Raw genomic sequence first — 22,112 nt, 5'->3', positions numbered from 1 at the left:
CAGAGACTCTATGCTATACTTTCCGCATTAAAATGAGGGGAAGCAAGAAAGAGTGTGGAACACACCAAAAGGGAGAAGAAAGTCAGATATCCTTCGTATCTCTGGATAAACAGTATGCTAACAGGGAAAGCAAAATATTAAAAATAGACCTTTATTTTCTTTAAACTGAACAGGAACCTTAATACCAACAGAAGCCTTTATGAACAAAACTATCTTTTAACCCTAAAATTTTCACATCCCATCGACAAAATGAAAGCCATCTAACATAATAAATTGTAGATAACAAACATGGAATCTTTGATCACATAAAATAATTTTCCCTCTCCTTGGACTCCACAATCTTCACAAATCCACAAATGGATCACAACTTAAATAAACTGAATAGTAGATATGTGCCAAAATATAATGAGAAAAAAAACTGAATCAACAAAGATCCAACATAGAACAAAGGAAATGGACCCTAAATTATTTGTTACGGTGGTAGTAAGATAGAGATATTTATAATGAGGGTAAACTTATAAACCTTGATAAAGAAATATTTAAAAAAATACTGCCCTCACCGAAAGCATAAGACTCTAAAGGGGACAAGGCAGGAAAGAGGAAAAAAGTAATTCTCAAGTGGCACTGTTATTCTTATGAACAACAAACCTACTCCTATAAAGTCCATACCTCACAAATTAAACATAAGAGAGCCTTCTGAAACTAAAGGATCCAAAGCAAACCAGAAAACCAAGGACATATCCTTTTAAACTGTACACTGAGCAACATGCTTAAGCAAGCTCCGGAGCCCTGTGCACATGCCATCATGACTCCTGTTTCTCACCTTTTCTTCTCAAATACGTGCAAGAATCTTTGAGGAAATTCACAAGTCATTTCAAGTCAGCTCCCTTATCTGTTTCCCTGGCATTTTTATTTTTCAATAAAACAACACAATGTAACAAAACTACTGCCAAAAATACAATAATTGAAATACTATAAATAAGTAGTAACACATTATGTTTTGGATAATTAGTTATTTAAAAAACATGCTGGCTGTCAAATGGCTGGCAACAGTTTCCTTGCCAGTTGGCATATTTTCTAGTTACCTAAACACAGAAGTCAGCTGGGCGGCAGGTTCTCCTTCTGACCCCACTTGGCAGGCTTTTACCACGTACTGTAGGTTCTCGGTGGCCAGCCTTTTAACTAGGAGGAAAATTATAGCATTACACACTGTGTCTGAATTGACCATCTGGATCCTCATTTTTAACACTCTTAATTTAGAAAAAGATGTGTTTTCTTGAAGTATCTACATGTTTTTTTGCTAATTTTCACAATGAAATAGTTACAAATTTTGTTTTGTTCTAGAGTATACCGAAAATGTTTAAAAGTCTATTTTTGACTCTTAAAATTGAAAATAACACATGAAGATATGTTCTTCTCTTAGAAAAGTGTTCATATTCAAAAATACTACACCAACATAAGCCTGCACACACTGTTACACATTGACAAAAGAAAGCCCTTCAAACCAGCTGACTGATGATAGGCAGATTGATTGGTTTTTAATTTATAAATATATTCCTCCCATTCCTTCAGAAATACATAAAAAGCAAATCAGATACCACCTATAATCTATCTTCACTTAAAATTAGCCAAACATACATAAAAACTACTTATGTTATCTTCCTTTCAAAAGATAACAAAGTCTCAAATGAATATTTGTATTCTTTAAATATTTTAAGAAACACTTTAGAATTGTATGCTTGTATACAATAGTGCAAAAACATTCCTATAATTTGAATCTTAAATGTGTTCCCAAAGGCTCATGTGTTAAAGGTTTGGCTCCCCATCTGTGGTGCTATTGGGAGATGGCAGAACACTTTAAGAGATGGGGCTTAAGGGAGGAACTTGGGTCACTGTGGTGTACCGTTGAAGGAGATATTGGGACACCAGCCCCTTCCTTTTCCTTTCTTTTCTTCCACTACTATGAGGCGAACAGTTTCCTTTGTCATATGTGCCTACCATATGATACACTGAATCCCCACCGGCTCAAAGACGACAGAGCCAACCAATCATGGACTGAAACCTCCAAAATTGTGGTCCAAAATAAATCTTTCCTCTTTTTAAGTTGATAATCTCAGTTATTTTGTTACAGTACTGCAAAGCTGACTAATACAAATATCAAGAAAGAATACAGAAAACCCAACATGTTCTGAATGCTTTTGTCACGATTTAGGCATATTAAATATATGTATCCAGGGGGGGTGGGAAACCCAGTGTTTTCTCTAAGAATAAGAAAAATTTTAGAAATTGTGACCCATTATAATAGGAATACAAAACATGATGAATATAAACTTAATTAATAATAAATAGGAGATAATGTTTTTTTATGGTATGAAGCTAGTAAATAAAGAACACAACAGTTTACAATCCTAGCGGCTCAGGAGGTCTCAACAAGAAGCCTCAACAGAAGGATTGCGAGTTCAAAAGCAGCCTCAGCAAAAGCGAGGCACTAAGCAACTCAGTGAGACCCTATCTCTAAATAAAATACAAAATAGGGCTGGGGATGTGGCTCCAGTGGTTGAGTGTCCCTAAGCTCAATCCCCAGAAACCCCCCTCCAAAAAAAAAATGTATACAATTCAAAGGTTTTAAGCATTTTCACAGTTTTGAACCATCATTACAGTCAATTTTAGAATATTTTCATTATCTCAAAAAGAAACTCTATTTAGTATCACCTGACTCCTCTTAATCAACTACTAATTTTCTTCTTCTCTCTATAGATTTAGCTATTCTGGGCACTCATATAAAAAATTGTGTTTTTGTTTGTTTTAAATGCCAACTTCTTTTACTTAGAATCATGTTACAAGGTTCATCCAAGTTACAGTATATATCATCAGTTTTTCATTTCCTTTTGTAGGCCAACTAATACTACATTATATGGATATATAAAAATTTTAAATTATCCATTGGTTAAAGGACATTCTACATTTTATTATACTATATACTATTGCTATGAACATGAATGTTCTGATTTCTATACAGAAGTGTTTTTGTTTCATTTCTTTCTCTATTAGAAAAGTATCTATTCATATCTATTACCCATCTCATTTTTCAATTCAGTTGTCTTTTTATTATTGAGTTTCGGAGTACTTTATACATTCCAGATACAAGTTCCTTATCAGACATCATTTGTAAATAATCCTCACAATCCTGGGTTGCCATTCCACTTTCTTCTTGTTATCCTTTGAAACATAATAGCTTTTAATTTTTATTAACTCCAATTTATCTCCTTTTTCTTTTGTGGTTATACTTTTGTTGTCAGCTCTAAAAATCTGTTGTCAAATCCAAGGTCAGAAAGACTTACCCTTATCCTATGCTTACTTCCAAGAGTATAGTTTTAGCTTTAAATTTAGATTTCTGATTTATTTTGAGTAAATTAGATGTTCATATAGAACTCATTATTGTTATACTCACTCCAGTTTTTTTGGTTACCTTTCTACATATTAATCTTACTGGACTTGTTTTGTAACAAAAATCATTTTTCCTTTCCTGATTTCAAATTTTTCTCCTTGCTTTAACTTTTTGAATCTTTACTATAATGTGTCTGTCTGTAGACGTCTTTGTGTTTTCCTTACCTAGAGTTAGCTAAACTTCTTGAATGTATGTATTTTGGAAATCTTTAGCCATTATTTTTTTCCAATATTTTTTCTGTTCCTTTCTGTCCTCTTGGTTCACCTATTATACATATGCTGGTGTACTTAACGGTATCCCACAATTCTCAAAAGCTCTGTTCATTTTTTTTCATTCTTCTTCTTTCTTCTTAGACTGTTTAATATATATTGATCTATCATCAAGTTTGCTGATTCTTTCTACTGCCAATTTCAATCCACTAGAGAGCCCTCTGGTAAACTTGCCAGTTCAGCTGCTATATCTTATCTCCAGAGTTCACATTTTTTCCTATAATTTCTCTTTATTCATATTCTATATGTGATGTGACATTGTTAATATAATTTCCTTTATTTATTATGTTTTCTTTTAGTTATGTGACTATATTTAAAATAACTCCTATCACATCCAATGTCTGATCCTTTCTCTAGGAGTTTCTGTTGCTGGCTCCCCACCCAGTATATAAATTGTAATTTCTTTTCTTTACATGTCTTTTAATTTTTTTGGTAGAGAATTGGATATCTTTTCTTTTTTGGGTGAAGTCTACTCCTCCAATGGTATAATTGAAATGCCAAGTTGCTGATGCTTTCCCCCAGTGATGTAATTGGCAGGTTTCTCTTTTAACTATCCCTTTCTTTGATTACATCCAGGTGCTTAAAGCTCCACTGATTAATTTCTGGACAATAGTTCTATTGTTTTAAATAATGCCCTGGGGCATAAATTGCTTTACAGGCTGATCCAATCAAATTCAGGATCCTTTGACAGGATGCTTTATGGGGTCAGTGTCTGAAATTTATTCTGACCCAAGGGCTTTTTGTTGGCTTTTTCTTTTACTGATTCACTCAACCTGGCTGGCCTATAAATTAGTGTTATATCTCAGATGAAAATTACCAATTTCCCTAATGTATATCACCTCCATTTTCATTGTTTTTAAGAGTACTCAGTATGAATTTTTCCATATTCTGTTGCCAATGGAGACAATTATTTTACAAGAAATTCAAAACTCTGTTCTATGGCTTGTTTCTTGCTTGCTTCCACCCAGGCAAAAATCTCAGAGGTATATCTTTGGTGTTGAGCGTGAAGACAATGGTGCCTACTATTTTGTGCAACATTCATTTTAGGAGCTGAGAATCCAGGAAATAAAGGGAAATAGGCCTAAGACCTCTTGACTTGCTCTTCTTGTTATCAAACACCTGCCCCCAACGGTGATCAGGTCTTTCAGTGCTGCTGGACTCATTTATGGTCTGTCCCACTAATGGGGCTGAGCAGAGGACTGGAACCCCTACCTCTAGGCCATACTTACCTAGAAAAGAACTTCAGCATTAAGTAGCCAAAGCTACCTATTCATATCCTCATAAATATGAGAAATATTTGTCCTCTCTCTCCTAGGATGATATCCCTCCTATTGTGAGCTAGGGAGAGAGGGAGCCATATATTCTTGGATTAAGTAGTCCTAGAATAGAGTTACTGCCTTGATGTGCTTGGAAGGAACAGGAGGGAGTGGTCTTGGTTCAATACCCGGGACTCTGGCTATTCTTATCACCTTTTAGTTCTTTCCTTAAATAAATGTTTCTCTATTTGTTGTTTATTCTTAATATCCTTTCCAGAGAATTTAAATGCTGTCTTTAAATATTTTTCACCTGGTTTGATGGTTAATTAGTTATGTTATTATGCTAACAGGTACGGGTTTTTGAGTAGACATGTTGTCAATACTTGTAGGCATATACCTAGGAGTGGAACTGCTGATTCATATAATAACTTTAGATTTCTATGATTTTTCAGGCTTTCCTTTTAAACACTGAGACCATAGGTAAGTCACAGAAAATTTTCTCTAAAACTTGCAAATCCACTTCATATTTCTCCTCTGGCTTATAGAGAATACAATACAGAGAATACTATATTCTAACTATATTGAACATGTGATCTATTTACTAGTTAGATGTGAGCTCTAACTAGCGGTCTCCTTAATGATAAAATGTTAGTATCATCAACAATGATTTTTTTGGGGGGCTGTGACTGTGACTCAGTGGTAGAGCATTTGCCTAGCACACATGAAGCATTGGGTTTGATCCTCAGTACCACATAAAAATAAATAAATAAATATTTAAAAAGGTTTAAAAAAAGACATTTCTTAAAAAAAAAAAAATATGATAGGTTGGTCAACACTTTATACAGTAGTACATCCCTTATCCTTGGATGATACATTGTAAGACAATTGCCCCAACTGTGATGCCTGAAACTGTGGACAGTACTGAAAACTACATATATTATGTTTTTTCTTATACATACAGAGGTACAATAAAGTTTAGCTTATAAACTAGGCACAGTAAGAGATTAACAAGACAAAAAGAACTATATACTGTAATGAAAGTTACATGAATAGGATTTCTCTCTCTCTCTCAAAACATCTTCTTAATCTTTCAGCATTCTGTGGCTTTTTTTTTTTTTTGGAATATCCAAATTGCTAGCATCACTACTCTAACACTTTAGGGGCCATTATTAAGTAAATAAGCATTGCTTGAACACACATTATGATGTCTATCTGATAACTGAGAAAACTACTAAATGACTGTAATAGGTGGGTAGCATATACAGCATGGATACACTGAACAAAGGAATGATTTATAAGATTGTATCATGCTTATTCAGAATGGTACAGAACTTAAAACTCAAGAATTGCATATTTCTGGATTTTCCATCTAATCTTTTCAGACACTATTAAGAACAGGTAACTGAAAGAACATAAAGCCAAACTATAAGCAAAGGGCAACTGCTGTACTACCTGCTCTATGTTAGCAACTTTGTATTATACAGTACAATAGGATTTCATTGAAATTCAAAGTACACATAAGTTTTTAATGAGGTCAAAATTTCTAAAGAGTCTGAGGGCCATCACTGGATATTCTCTAGTGAGGAGAATGTTACCATGAATAACAGGATTATATATAAACATAACACAACATTTTACACAAACCCAGAGTTGGGAGCATTTAAAATACTGAAATAAATATGGATTTTTAAAAATAGGCATACGTTTTTGAGATAAAACAGAACATTTCAAAGACTTGTTTGAGCTTTCTACTACCACTTTGGGCACTGCCCTCAGATTCTTCAGGGTATGCACTGTACTCATTTATCTTAGCAGTTGAAAGTACTTAGGCGGAAACATTTGAGATTCCCTGCCTTGAACAATCAAATTATAATGGTAAATACACACAAACGACCCTATTTACATTAAAAATTCCTTCAGGATTGAAGTATGACTCCTATTTTACATATTCCCAATAATCTTATTAAAGTGTTGACACTAGGGATTAAATAAGGGATATTTTAAGGCTGATGAGACTGAAAACAAAAAAACTAGAATCAAAGGATTCTCATAAGTTTCCCCCTAAATCAGCACAGATATTCTAGCAGAAACTGGGATAGAAGAAAGTACACTGGCCTCTGACCACTTGGTATTTGACAAATTGCATTTAGCATTGAAGCTAGATTAAATAAATAGTCTTTTAGATGTTAACATAGGAAGTAGTCCTTAAATAAACTCTTTCCTTCAAGAGAAAAACAAAACTAAAACAGACCGAAATATGTCAAATTTTAACCATTTTATCCCTAACCTCAACTATTAGTTGGTATTCATTCTTATCCAGGATATAGGAACATATAGAAAATAGCCATACAACCTTTTGTAACCACTCATTTAACTGACGGGAAAGAGTACTTTCCTAACTTGTAAATGGAAAACAATGACAAACACAAGTATATTCACAAACTAACCTTGGGGTTCATGGACCAACACCAAACATTGTAAGATGCCAGGAAGTAGCAGTTCAATATCACAAACATCTACGTCAGTTTCTTTGAAGAGTTGGAGAATAAAGACCAAAATGGAAGCTAAGCGAGGAGGGGGTGCTGACCCTTTAAATGCAAAGCAGGATTTCCTGAAAAGAAGCAAAATTTTATTTTTTCTTTTCTTTAAAATTTTCAATAGAGCCAAAAAAAAAATTACTATATACTGTAATGATACTGACAAATCCCCAAGTGGATAAGGCAAAGTTTAAAAAAGCATGTATATTTTACCATGCGATCTTCAAATATCAGCTATTAGAAGCAATGACTGCACATCCTTTCAGTGTGCTATGATGGTCAAAACATAATACAGGGATGTATCATGAACTAAATTTAAAGCATCTGGCTTTAAAATGAATTTAACCAAACCTAACTGTTATTTTGTTGTTGTTTTTTTCTTTTCTAGTAAGTCTGATCTCCTCTCTCAGCTCCTCAAGGCTTCAACATTTTCTCTAATGTCAAATTTGCATAAATAAATTGCTCCTCACATTTATTTATTTAGGAATTTGAGAAGGTTCATATCTTTCTAAATAAATAAAAGTCCTGTTCTAGCAATCTGCTTCTTGCTCCAGCTTTACATCTTTCCTTTCTCCAGCAGGTAAAAGAATAAGAGAACTAGTTTAGAATTTTGTATCATCTGTCAAGGCAAGACAAATTTTAGCATTTTAGCTCAGCAGCGATTGTTAAGAATTTAATCTGACTCATCTTTGTATGCCCACTTCTTAGAATAGGTCCTTGGTCATAGCAGGTGTTCAGGGTACATTAAAGTGAATAAATGAAAGTGAAAATGGTCACTTTCTAAAAAAAAGTCTAGAAAATCTGAAAATTTGTGAAATACTGCTAAATCTAAACTAGATATCAATACATGTTTGAAAACTAATGATATTTACATAATGAGACACAGAAATCACTAAGGATTATAAACTCCTTCAGGAAAGGAACAATGTATAGTAATTGTTTCTCTTCCCCATGGCTTTTAACAAATACTGCATATTAGATTCATTCATTCTTTGAGGGTGGGTTTTGTCCATTTGTTCACTGCTGATTTACTAATGTCTAGAACAGACAATAATTGAGCACCTGGAATGTGCCAGGTACAAGTCTAAGAACAGGGATATAGATAAGTTTCTGAAAGCAAGGGACTCATCATCTAGTGGAGAAGTTAGATAAGACAGAAAAAGTTAAGTATGACTGTGTTAAAGGTGCTTTAGCTAAGATCAGTACAGAATTCTCAGGAATTCAGGGGAAGAAGCTCTGACTCAGATGGGAGACTGCCAGAGGAGAGCAGTACAGAAGGCAGGAAATCACAGGGGGGCATCTTTGTATCTTTCCTGAGTATTAAACAAAAACCAAAACCCTTGGGGCTGGGGATGTGGCTCAAGCAGTAGCGCACTCGCCTGGCATGCATGCGGCCCAGGTTCAATCCTCAGCACTACATACAAACAAATGTTGTGTCCGCCGAAAACTAAAAAATAAGCATTAAAATTCTCTCTCTCTCTCTCTAAAACAACAAAAAAAAAAATTAAAAAACAAAACAAAACAAAAAAAACCAAAACCCTGAACCAAAACCCAGGAATTGTTACATCTTGGGGGTCTTCAACTAGAAACCATGAGAAAAAACACTTCCACTGGATACAAGTAAATAAGAAAGTCCATTAATGCAACTAGGATCCTCAATAATGGGGCTTAAAACAGTTCTAAAGATTTAATTTCACTTTAGTGAAACTTTAGTTTATATTAAAATTAGTTGTGCAATGTCTCAAATACAGTGGTAGATTACTACAATCTTGCTGGAAATTCAGAAACAAGTGAGGCAAAACTATTATGAATTTGCAGATTGAGTCATGCAGGGCACACTACTTTAAGAAAGTAAAGAACATCATACAACATTGAGATCTCAGTTGTAGGTTTCATAGATGATAGGCAGGATTTAGTCCAGAGGAATAGCATTTTAATGAAGAAAATGGCATGAAGAATGCTGTGATGCAGGTAAGTATAAAGCATTTTGGAGCGGTAATAACTAAGCTCATAAATGTGATAATTATTTTTGTTTTTGCAGTGGAAGTTGAACCCAGAAATGCTTTTTCACTGAGCTACATCCTCAGCCCTTCTTTTTATTTTGAGACAGGTTTTTGCTAAGTTGCTGAAGCTGGCCTAGTAATATGTTTGGAAAGGTAAAGTGACAGATTATGGAGAATTAGAATATGGAATTAGAATATGGAATTTATTTCACAGGTCAAAGGGAGCCAAGGAAGGTTTGGGGACAGAGAAGTGTCCAAATGCATCAGTATTTTAGGAGAAAAAAGTAATCCAGGTTCATTTTCTATGCTGAACTAGAAGAAAAAGACTAGATCTGGTGAAAGTAGTTGGGAGACTCTGGTATAGACTAGGGGCAATGTGATAAGGAAAGTAAAAATGAAGGAAGTAAGCAATCATTTGCCAAAGGAGAGAGAACAAAGAAGATAAAGCTTCCAAACCCAAGTAATAAGATACTAGGAACACAAAAAGAAGATGAGATTTTAGGTATGGAATCCTGTAATGAGAGGTGATGGATATTGTCAGGTCATTAAAAAACACAGAACACTTTTACTAGGAAAGAAAATATGTATCACCATAGCATCTTAAATGTTAAAAACTAATTTCATATAAAGCTAAATATTACATGAAGACAAAAGATAATTTCTATTACTGAATTTTCCAGTATTGCAGTTAAAGGATATAAAGTTTAGTAGAAAACCTAAGAAGTTTCACTCATTAATCTATTTAATAATAAAATGGAGTTAAGATAAAGAGTGAACTAATAAAACAGGACTTCATATTAGCTTCCTTTTACATATCAGCATTTATCTTTTCTTTTATAAAATGTAATTACTATATTTTATGAAGTATAAAATAAAATGAATGCTTATCTGTTGAAAAACTATGAAATAACTTTAGGAATATATATGCAAGGAAAATAATGGCTCCATAGGAAAAAAAAAACAGAAGCAATTTAATAAGTATTGTCTTAGGCTGCTATGAGCAAATGTCATTTAAATAATTTCTTAATGTTTCTCAGAAAAAGAAAAGTTTCTAAACTACCAGTATCCTAAATGATTGCCAATATTTTTGAGATACTGTGTTATTTTCTAATAGAGGTGAATAATTTATAGATATATCTATTTTTACTACTTAGATGTACCTTAAAACTTGTACAATGCATTTCTTTAGAGATGATATCGATGGAATGGTGGCTGAATTCCTCAGTGCCAGCAAAACAGGATGTTGTCCAACATCTGTAACATATGGTGAAGCTGGAAGAAACCGCCCAATATACTGCTCAATAACATTTCCTAGCAATTGATTCAAATAGGCATTTGGATTTTGAGACTGACAGCATATGATACACATGCCCTACAGGGGTGGGAAAAAAAAAAAGAAAAAAGAAAGAAATACTAAGAAGTTTTAAAAAAACATACAATATTTAGGAATTTACTAATATAATCCCAGAATTAAATTCATGTCAGAATTTATAACTTATCACAATCAAAATGACATCTGACATCATCAATAGATAACATACATATGAACCTTCAGGAATTGAGCTTAGATATTACATATGCTATGGTATTTAACCAAAAATGCCTATTTTGGGGACATGAACACGGAAGCAGGAGAAAAGAATACAAAAAGAAAAACAACCGAGATTCTCTCTCCTGTCCTCAGAAAACTTGACTACTACTACTACTACTAGTACTACTACTGCTACTACACACACACACACACACACACACATTATAAAATACATTTCAGGTCAGTCTTTTTTATATAGGGCACTGGTCATTTTTGTCTACATTTATGCCAAAACTTTTCCATGTTAAGAAATATGGTAAATTAGGGCTGGGAATGTAGTCAGTGGTAGAGTGCTTGCATGCCTAAGGCCCTGGTTTCTCTTTCCAGCATATGTGAATGTGTGTGTGTGTGTGTGTGCACGTGCGTGTGCGCGCGCGCGCGCACACACACACACACACACGACTCATAAATGTGATAATTATTTTTGTTTTTGCAGTAGAAGTTGAACCCAGAAATGCTTTATCACTGAGCTACATCCTCAGCCCTTCTTTATATTTTGAGACAGGTTTTTGCTAAGTTGCTGAAGCTGGCCTTAAACTTGTGATTCTCCTGCCTCAGCCTTCTGCCTCACTGGGATTACAAGTGTGTGTCACCAATCTGGTGATAATTTTTTTAAAAAATAATTAATTGAAGAAGAATGCAGAAGATTAAGACTTAGAGCAATAACAATTTATTTAGAGATTTTTCTCTCAGAAACTGTGCCAAGTACTTTATATTCATTATTTCATTTAAATTTCTCAAAAAAACCCCATTGAGTTAATATTTTTATATACATTTTATATCTAGGGAAACAGGTTTAGCAGGTTAAAACAAAACTTCGAGTTCTTGTGAACTTTATTGAGCTCCTAACTTTGCTAAACCTGTTTCCATATTCTCTAGATAAGCACCTTCCTTTCCACTCATCTGCCAATTGCTGAGATGAGCAGTCTATACTGCACTATGGACTGTTCTTTATCTTTCTGCTGGATGACACATTAAACTTTGATTTATGTACTATCATAAATACAAAATTACCAAGTCAACTTAAAGCTTAATTTCCAAAAAAAAACCTATAGAGTTAATATCTTTATATCCATTTTACAGCTAGAGAAACAGGTTTAGCAAAGTTAGGAGACAGAAATTTTAAAAATCCATCTATGAAAGAGATCACTTAATTACCTAATCAAAATCTACTTTCTCCTTTCCTCCTCAGTTTTCCTTTCTTGACCTCAAATTAAGTAGCACTTATCTTCAATAATGAATGACAGGTCAATATTTCAAACTGACTACTGGACTTCATTACCTAGATATTCCAAAAGCTTCAAACAAAAGTTGCTCAAAAACGGATCCTTACCTTCATCCCTGTATTGCCAGAATTTTCCATTTTAGTTAGCAACACTACTAACTGTAGTACTAGTGTGATAGTGACTGGCAGTCTTCGGGAAACTAGGAAGCAATTCATTTTTTTTCTGTTCCTCCACAATTCATGCAGCAAGTATTTTTAATTGGAGCTCATCAATGTTTTTGAAATCTGCTGCGTGGGCTCTAATCTCACTGCCTTAGTTTAAAAACCTTTAGATAATGTGTAGGTAATTCAATGAACTAGTATTCTGTATCAATGCATTCTGTATCTCCAATCTAACCTCCTCACTATTTTAGATGTTGACACCAGAATCATTTTTCTAAAATGTAAACATGATTCTATCACTCCCACTTCTTTGCTCAAAATCCATCAATACTCCCCATGTCAAAGATGAAATTCAAATTCTTTAGTATGGTAATATAAAGCCTTCCCGTGTAAGGCTCCTTCCATGTGAATTTCCAACCACAACAGAACTATTTGCTTTTCCCCAATGCGCCTTATTTTTTTTTTAAAGCTCCCGCCCTAGTACAAGTTGTTCCCTCTGATAGAAATGGTCCTCAACTCTTACTCATTCAGCTCTTCTACACTTAATATTCTGTACAGTATATTCTCACATCTCCTCCACCCTAGTCTGGTTGATGAATAGATAGCTCAGGTCTCTAAGGAAAATATTGAGCACAATACTATTAAGGGTCTGTGCCAGTTTGACACCCTCTCAACCTCAAGCTTCTTGCCTTTCTAATCTTTGTTTTCAGAGCTAAAGAAAAAGAGAAGTTTAAAACTTGTTCAGTGCTTGTGTCACAGGTACACATGTACCTTGAGATTACAATGTCCGGTTTTTAAATCTGCATTTGGTAAATTATACTTTAAGACAAAGTTTTCCCTTTTATTACTTTAAGCAGCCACACTGCTTATATACCTGGAGATATAAAGGAAGACTCTTCTGAATTGCAGTCAGCATGGGTGCAGGTAATTCCTTCTCTTGCTGTAATACTGTATGTGGCAGCAGTAAACAATCTATGATCCGAAATAGCAATTTCTGGGCTTTAGAGGTGGCAAAAATTTGAGCCCATGATTTAACAAGAATTCCTAATAGAGAAGAGAAACAACAACAGTTATGGTTGTCTCCTAACTACAGCATTTATTATTCCATGAAAAAAATTATGTTTAAAATATAAATAGGTAGTAGGAAGAAACATCCTGGGAGTCAAAAGATATAGTTTAAGCCTGTATTTCACTGAGATAAATTTCTCTCAGACTTCTGGGTTGGGAAAAACAAATATATGAGCAACTGGCATTCATATATTCTGCTTTACATTTATATAATCTTATATTCTTCTATTTCTTTATATTTTTTATCTTATATATAATTTTATAGGCTGCCTCAATCTAGTTCACAAGGAGAGGTTTAACTAAATTTAATTATTAAAATAGGAAAAGTAGAAGTTGTAACACCTTGGAGCAATCATTTAGGCTCCTTAAACTTCAGTTTTTACACCTTTCACTTATTTATCATAAAAAAAAAACACACAAAATTTTGAATCTGGAATAAAAGAAAGAGACTTGATTTCCTTGATGCTAGGAGTCCATCAACTATGTGATGAGAGTAAAACTTAACAAATGAATACGCTTTTTTTTATATAGTATGTAATAGATACATAATTCTCACTGGGGTATATTATTGCTATTGAAGCCTCATTTATTGAAAACCAAATCTAAAAAGAGATTAAGTGCTTGTTACAACAGCAGAGTGGTAAAACTACTGCATAAACTTTTACATTTCATTCTACCTTAGAAAGCAAAAAAGATGATAACATTCAAAGTCATTTCCATCAAATAGAAACTTTAAAATTCAAACTCAGAAGGAGAACACACCTGCTTATAGAAGAGTATATTGATGTTAAAAAAAAAAAACAAACAACCAATAATCACTTCTAAGAAGAACAAACAGCAACATTAATCATCTGTTGTAAAAGGAAGTGCAATAATCAATCATAAAGAAACACAGTGTTCACTTAGCAATATTTTAAATAATGCTAGCTTACTCCTCATTTTTTAGTGGGTAGAAAATTTGAGTCTGACAGCAATATAAGAAGAACTCACATTCTAACTAACATTAATATATCCATAAAGCAACTGTCATCATAACCAACATTTGAAATGATTCACATCACTCAGGTGTCATAAAGATATTACTTAAAAAGAGTAGATACGGACCAACCAAAAACACATCATCTACCTTTGTATTTCATCTTCTGCAGTGAAAGACCTTAGTTTTTCTGAGGCCACAGAAGGGAAAAGTTAATACATTTGATGTTTCAGATTCCTATTTCTTAAATTTCAGCTGATAATATCTGTACATGTGATATTAAAAATGCAAACAAGAACGATGAGGAAAAACTTAAGTCAAAAACTTTGGGAACAGGGTTAGGGCTGTAGCTCAGTGGCAGAGCACTTGCCATGTGTGAGGCACTGGATTCGATCCTGAGCACTACATAAAAGAAATAAACAAATAAAGGTATTCTGCCCATTTACAACTTCAGAACAATAACAACAACAACAACTTTGGGAATAGTTTAAATACATAGTAGGTTTATTTAAAACAAAACAGAACAAAAACAAGTCTTTTTCCTAGCTATAAAGAAATATTATATACTAATACTAAGATAATCTCCCTGTCTAAAGATAACCACTATAAAAAAGTTCTTTTATATATACTTACTTTCTACTTTAGCAATCTTTCTTATTTAAAAACAATAACACGATGTACTACTAATAGATTCATAAATTTATTAAATTCAAGAAATATTTAGCATCTGCTATTACCTACACTGGAGAAATTTTCAAACCAACATATTTTAAATTCACAATACAGTATGTGATGCATACTCCATAAATATTCTTTTTTTTTCTTTTTCAAAATACGAAATGAGGGAAATAAAAATTTCAGAAGTTATGGCTACTACCCTGAATAAGATTAAAAATTAGTAAGGGTATGTCAAGTACACATTTTTAACAATTGAAAAGGTATAAAAAATGCCATAAGATTAAAAACAAATGAAGTGCAATCAGGGAGACTAAGTCTACCTGGGAATGTGGGAAAAGCAGAGACAACTGGGCTGGGCACTGAAAGTTCATGGGTAGAACTTCAACCACAAAAACAAAAGGGCAAAATGGCCAAAGAAATGAGGGTGATCAAAATGAAAGGCATGGAAACAGAAAGTATGAGATGTAAAGAATGAGAAAACAAACTTAAACCACAACAAAACTGGAACAAACACAACCCTGTCTCCCCCTGTACACACTAAAAAAAAAAAAAAAAGAAAGGGAAGTTGAGGATATTACTGATGGATCAACTCTGCCTTTTCACAAATTATTAGACTACAATCAAGATCCCAGATGTTACTCCTTAACATGGAGTATGGTTTTATCAATAGCATGTGTCTTCTAGTAGCAGCCTTATAAGTGATTAACTCTCCTTTCCTCAACTGGTTTTGGTAGCCCAACCCAACACGCTTTCAAACTTTCCTATGTTTATAGTTGCTTTTCTCCACTTTATTCTAAACCTTCTACATAAAGAAAACAGTGTTACCTGTTCCTTATTTATTTTTTTCTTTCTTTCTTTTGCAGTGCTGGGTATTGAACCCAGAACCTCACACATGCTAGGCAAGCACTCTACCATTGAGCTACATCCCCAGCCCTACCTGTTCCTAATTTCTAATGAATAAATGGGTAACACCATAGTTGTAAATTCTATTCCCTGTTTTTGAGATATCTACACAAAAAGAAAAAATATAAACCTATTTGCCACTAACCCCCCCCCCCAAAAAAAAACCCCGAGGTTACAGAACAAAGAAGGCCTTCAATTCTTCATAAGTAAAATTTTGCCCCAGGTCTACATATCACAAATCCAATGTCATTTTGTAGTTTCTGATAAGACTATCATATATTCTGCAATATAAAGACATAACTCTGTAATCATACACTTAGCTTGGCAAAAAGCTAAATCTGGAAACATCATAAAACTTTTTTAAGAGCCTAAATGCTAAAATGCTAATCTAGATTTTCCTATGTAATATTTATAATAAATTTATAATAAATATTCTAAAATTAAGATGTCTGAATTGCTACCATTGCTTTCACTACATTGCACATCATCCATATTTACACATTTTTCACATTCTCCTTTATCTTTCACAACAAAGATAAAAGGTTTGAGACAGCCTAAATCAGGTTTATTTATACATTCACAAGATTAAAGGGAATAGATATAAGGTTTTGGCCACAGAGAAATAAAAAAACTAAAAAACTTAAATTCTATATAAGAACTTCTAAGGAAATCTTTTTCATGTGCCTTTATCCAGTTCCTATTTTTGGTTAGCAACATGGTTTTAGTGAACAAAGATATTCAAATTACTGAATTCCTAAAGAAAGATGAACTCCATTGTTCTAGAACAGGCAGAGAAAAAGATTTCTTTTTGAAAAGGGAAAACACAATATTGTGAGAAACAAGATTTGAAGCATAAATACCTTAATGCTCATATTAAACCTCCTGACCTCGTTCATACAGAGCAGACCATAAAAATAAAGGAAGTGGGGTTTTCTGATGTTTTAAATTCTAATGAAGTACAGGTAAGCATTAACAAAAGCTCTATTTTAGTTATTCAGGTATTCACAACGTAAGTTACAGCAGACTACTGCTAACTGTTTTGGTATATTTTCTGTATCGATCACAATTAATTTTAATATTAACACAAACATAACAAACACAAGACCAACATGAGTTATTTTAAGCTAAATCACTGTATTTCAGATTATTATGACTTTATGGAGAATAAGTAATTTCACCAGTATATTTCTGTCCACCCTGATACTAAGGAAATGATAGTAGGAAAATAATGTCAAGAATACATACCCATCATCCCATAAGTGAGCTGCAGCCCTGCACTGGAAATTTTTTTTCCCAAATAGGGTTTTATGTATTTTAATACTTCACCAAGGTATTCTAAGGACTTTGTGACCATAGCAGACTTATCAGAAAGTGTCTGGAGATTCCTGTAAGTTGTACCAACAGCCTATAAATAAAGGAAAACAATATTTAACTTTCCAGGTTTTATACAATAGGGGCTTAATTCCCTTACCCCATACATACATACCCAATACAGTTAGGCCTTCACCCTTAACTTTCCAATAATGGTTCACAGCAATTAAATTTCACATGAAAAGGACTAAATCTTGCTTTTTATAATTAAAATAAAGGTTACAGGAAGAATAAAAAAAAAAATCAATTCACCAATAATTATTTATAGGAGGTTTCATTCAGCAAAGTATCACTGGGGGAAAAAAAAAAACCCACAAAACTGGTGTATAAGAATGTTGTAATGAAATCACATCAAGACTACCAAACAAGGAAGCTCATCAAATATATGTGACTGAGGACTCAAAAATCTCCAAATTCCTACAAGGAAAGCCTATTAGTAATGCTACCATATCCCAACAACAAAAACCTATATAAAGTTCAGCTTTATGATAGGAATAGACATCCCTCTACCTCCCAGAATTTTCTTCATGAGTCTGCTAGTTTAATAACAAATAACAGTAAGGAGGAAAGAAGAGGAAGGGAAATAAGAGAATAACATCAGGAAGGTGGGAATAAGTAAGTAAAGCCACAGAAGAAATAAGAGAAGTTGTTGGATTAGAAAGTTGGAAGAAATTAGTAAAGTTTTAAAATCATTTTTGGAAACTTAAGAGTGGATTTCAATGACCTAAACTAGACCACAAATAGCACCAATACACATAGTTAGGGGATCTCCCCAGCCTTGCCAGCTGCTCCAGCTGCTCTTAGTAGACATGAGGAAGGAGAGAAAGCTGGATTTACTGCACTGACCTAAGGTTGAAAGTTTGTAGGTTTGACCAAAAGACAAAAGACTACAATTGTGAAGGTACTGTTAAAAGTAGTTGAAGTAAGTCTCCAAGGAGGCTAATTAAGGTGGATGGGGGAGGAAGAGCAAACTTGAAAGGATGCTGTAGTTGGAAAAAATGGCAGAAGGTCATAAAAGGGAGTGGAAGGTCACTTATGACATGGAGGGATGGGAGTAACATTTCAGTAAAAATTATTTTCCAAAACAAATTAATGAGAAGAGTAGTAGTTCTTAAACATTTGTGCAAATCTCTTTACTGTCCAGCTTAATAGAAGTAGGCTGTATTTCTTATTTCCTTCTATATGTGATTCTTATGATCTGTTACAGAATAAAGAAAATCTTGCCTCACAAGTACATATAGGTGGAAGTAGTATTTTGACAAATTTTTCAAATAACTGTGGAAATTTCTCTTTGCTATTAGACCAAAACTTGACAAGTGGTATTTTTTGGAGGCCAGTCAAAATGAACTATGGAACTAAAGAATCTGAGGAATCTAAAATGATGTCATAAAATGATGTCAGTGGACACTTCATACATTAAGAGATCTTGGCATATCTTGTACTTAGAATAGATCTTTTACCCTTGAATGCTTATTAAAAAGCTTGCACTGGTCATTTGGAAAATTCTGACTCCTGAGTTACACAGCTTCCTGATGTTGACACATTTCATTATTGATATTGGCAAAAAAGTCATATGCATTAATACCAACACCATTCTCATAAAAAAAAGTCATTAAGTATCAGGAAGCCCTCAAGCTCACAATGACAAATACAAGCTTTCCAAAATTCTAATTTTCTTGAAAGCTCAAATTATATTATTAGCAACAGATATTGTCAGTTGTTTTCTTTGAAGTGATGGGCTGGCTTACTTCATTCATTTTTGAAAAAAATGTCTGCCAAATACCCAAGTCTGAATAACCACATTTTGTCAGTTGTTCTTTCAAGATAAAAGCAATCAGCTCAGCTTGCAACTCAAATAATCACACAAGTCTTTTCATTTAGACAACCACATTGTTTTGGCATGCAGCAAAAGTGCTTTAAGTGCACTTTGCATTGTCATTCACAGAATACTAAAAGAATATGTACTCAGGGTCAAGATTTAATAAAATTAATAATTTTATTTCTTCATTAAGGATATTCTTAAGTGAACTGTTTTTCCTGAGTATATAAAAGTGTAAATTATTATGGCTACTAGTATAATCTTAGGACACAGTACTGACTCATGCTAAAGCTTTTGCATGATTTGTGCTATGTCAATATAGTTTTGAGCTCTAGAACCTCTTGACAACGTATCAGTAACTCCCAGGAGCCTATCAACCATACTTTTGAACTTTAGTACACCCAAGGAATCTCAATATTTTTTTATGTTTAGCTCTAATCTCCCCAGACTAAAAGACATGCATTTCTTAGTACCTTGACTATGACAACCTATATCATTTCTGTATAGAAAAGAATTCACACTGCAGGCCAAATGCTGATATCCTTAAAAAGTCTTCCATGTCAGGTAGGGCCTTGGGCCTTTAGAGTTTTAGGGAAGCTGCTCACTATTCCCTGATAAGAATGGCTCACTGTGCCAAAAAAATCTGTACAAATAACATTGCTATATCAAATGCCTATTTTCCTTTTGTACATCTGGAATTCTGCAAGTGCAAGGCAAAGCGGGTGCATGTAACCAGTTCCCAATAAATAAAAACCATGGACATTGAATTGCTAATGACCTTCCCTGATAGTGAATATTTCATGTCTCATCACTACTCCTTGCTGAAGAATTAAACATACCCTGTCTCTCCTTCACTGAGAAAAGACACTTCGAAATTATGCCTGGTTTCTTTAGACTTCACTGCCATGTACCTTGTCCCTTTGTTGTTTGTGCTTTATATGCTTTCTTTGTAACAGGTCATGGCTGTAAGTACAACTATATTCTGAGTTCCAGTCTCTCACAACTCCCCTAGTGAATCACAAAACCTGCAGATAATCTTTGAGACACTTGACAGAACTCTAAACAAGTCGCAAAGTGAACTTCTTGCTTACTTACCCTTGAACCTAAATCATGAAGTTCCTATTTCTCCTTAAGGTATCATCACTTTTCTGGTTACACACAGTATTTATTTCATATCCATTTAATCTTCAATTCTTTCCAAACTCCACTAGTTTCTGGCTGATAACTCCCACACCTTTAAATATATTATTGTTTCTAATTTTCATATAAAAGTCATTTAATCAAATCAGACCTACTTAAAAATCTTCCTACTCTTCGCAGGATAAACTATAAACATCTTATTAAGATGCTCTAAAATTCTTTACCTACTGATTGATCTATCAACAAACTGACACTAAGCATATAAGACCTTGCATCATTTTAAACTCTATATATGTCTTATGGTCTCTGACAAGTGAAAGTTCTTCTGGTTTTTTAAATTTCTAACATGCCTTAGGTAATACTTTGCAGCACCTAGCTAAAAACTATCATTTGTTTAATGATAAAAGAAAAATTAATTTGGGCTAAATTATATTTAGGAAGACTAAATTTAAAGTATAATACAACTCACTGGTAGGACAGCAGAACAGAATGCTTGACTTCCTTTTCTGATCCAGTAGGGTTCCAAGCAAACAATAGGTATTTATTTAATCATGGGTTGAGCCTCAATCAACAACTAAATGAAGTGCCCAACAGAAATGTATATTTTGCATCTGCATGTTCAATTACTAAATGTTGTTAGTGTTTATACAATATTTTAAATTTTCTTACAATTGTACTTTAACTTAAAACCTATGGAAGAATTAACATTTATATAAAAAGCTTATTGGTTGTAATTATTTTCAGTGTAGTTAATGCCAACCACTCTGTAGAAAACAATCACTCTACTTTTACTGTGAACAGCTTATAAAAGACACTAATTTAAACACATTAATGACCTCAACTGGACTTAGAAAACAAGCATTATCACAAGATATATTCTTTTAAAATTAATAATTTAAAATTTAAATGGGACTCTTTATTATTTAGAAAAACCAAACCACATGGATTAGACTTTAAAACCCCAATCATACTACATATGAAATAGCTAGTATACTAAGGCTTACAGTGTTTGTCATAGGGCAGTAAATACTCAGCTAGAACTATAATGAACCCTGTACAAGTAATTTTAGTTTGCAAGTGCCCAAGAACATTGCTATCCAGCAATTTCAGTAATAAGACATTCTTAAAATTTTGGGTGGCCTTAGAGTAAAACTTTTATGTAGTACTCTTTAGTTTTATTATTCTTCATTAAATGTAAATTTTCTGCTGTCCTACCAGTGATTTGTACTATACTTTAGATTCAATTTTCTTCCTCCAGAATTTTATAATAGCAGGCAACTGATAATATAATTCAATTTTTTAAAAATTAAATTTATAGAAAAATTTTAAGAACACTGATCAGTACAGTACAATTAGTAACACAATTATACTAATAAATGAAAAATACCTCAAGGAATTGAACAACTGCTTTTTTGGGGTCTTCTGGGATGGGTAAATATCCAACTTGTGCCTTTGAGAAAATATCCTTTACTTCTGAGAGTTTAAATAGCAACCTTGTCAATTCAGCCAACTGTTCCACATAATCTTTTTCTGTAAATAAAATCACATATTTATTATATAAAGATATATAATAAAATAAAGTTTTCAATATGCTGAATATATGTATATATGTGAGTGCAGGGGATGTAAATCCTTGTTTATGACATGCTTTTTTTAAAATTCAAAT

The 22,112-nt window shown here is 33.4% G+C and overlaps 1 protein-coding gene across 4 annotated transcripts in view; it reads right to left on the bottom strand.

Moving 5' to 3' along the window:
* Positions 1-22,112, bottom strand: part of Mms22l (MMS22 like, DNA repair protein) — a 111,633-nt gene that overhangs the window by 2,485 nt on the left and 87,036 nt on the right. For all 4 annotated transcript variants that reach the window (XM_046431127.2, XM_058575535.1, XM_046431134.2 and 1 more), the window contains 6 exons: positions 21,834-21,976; positions 17,362-17,521; positions 13,366-13,535; positions 10,674-10,885; positions 7,421-7,584; positions 1,086-1,182 (listed from right to left, as the gene is read on the bottom strand). In XM_046431127.2, coding sequence (XP_046287083.1) covers positions 1,086-1,182; positions 7,421-7,584; positions 10,674-10,885; positions 13,366-13,535; positions 17,362-17,521; positions 21,834-21,976 — 946 coding nt within the window. The remainder of the gene's footprint in view (positions 1-1,085; positions 1,183-7,420; positions 7,585-10,673; positions 10,886-13,365; positions 13,536-17,361; positions 17,522-21,833; positions 21,977-22,112) is intronic.

Source organism: Marmota monax, unplaced genomic scaffold (genome assembly GCF_021218885.2).
Source record: "Marmota monax isolate L192 unplaced genomic scaffold, Marmota_monax_Labrador192_F-V1.1 WCK01_AAM20220418_F8-fsc00013, whole genome shotgun sequence".
NCBI classification, from domain to species: Eukaryota; Metazoa; Chordata; class Mammalia; order Rodentia; family Sciuridae; genus Marmota; species Marmota monax.
The sequence above is the reverse complement of the archived record's forward strand: the minus strand, read 5'-3'. Positions and strand labels throughout refer to the sequence as shown.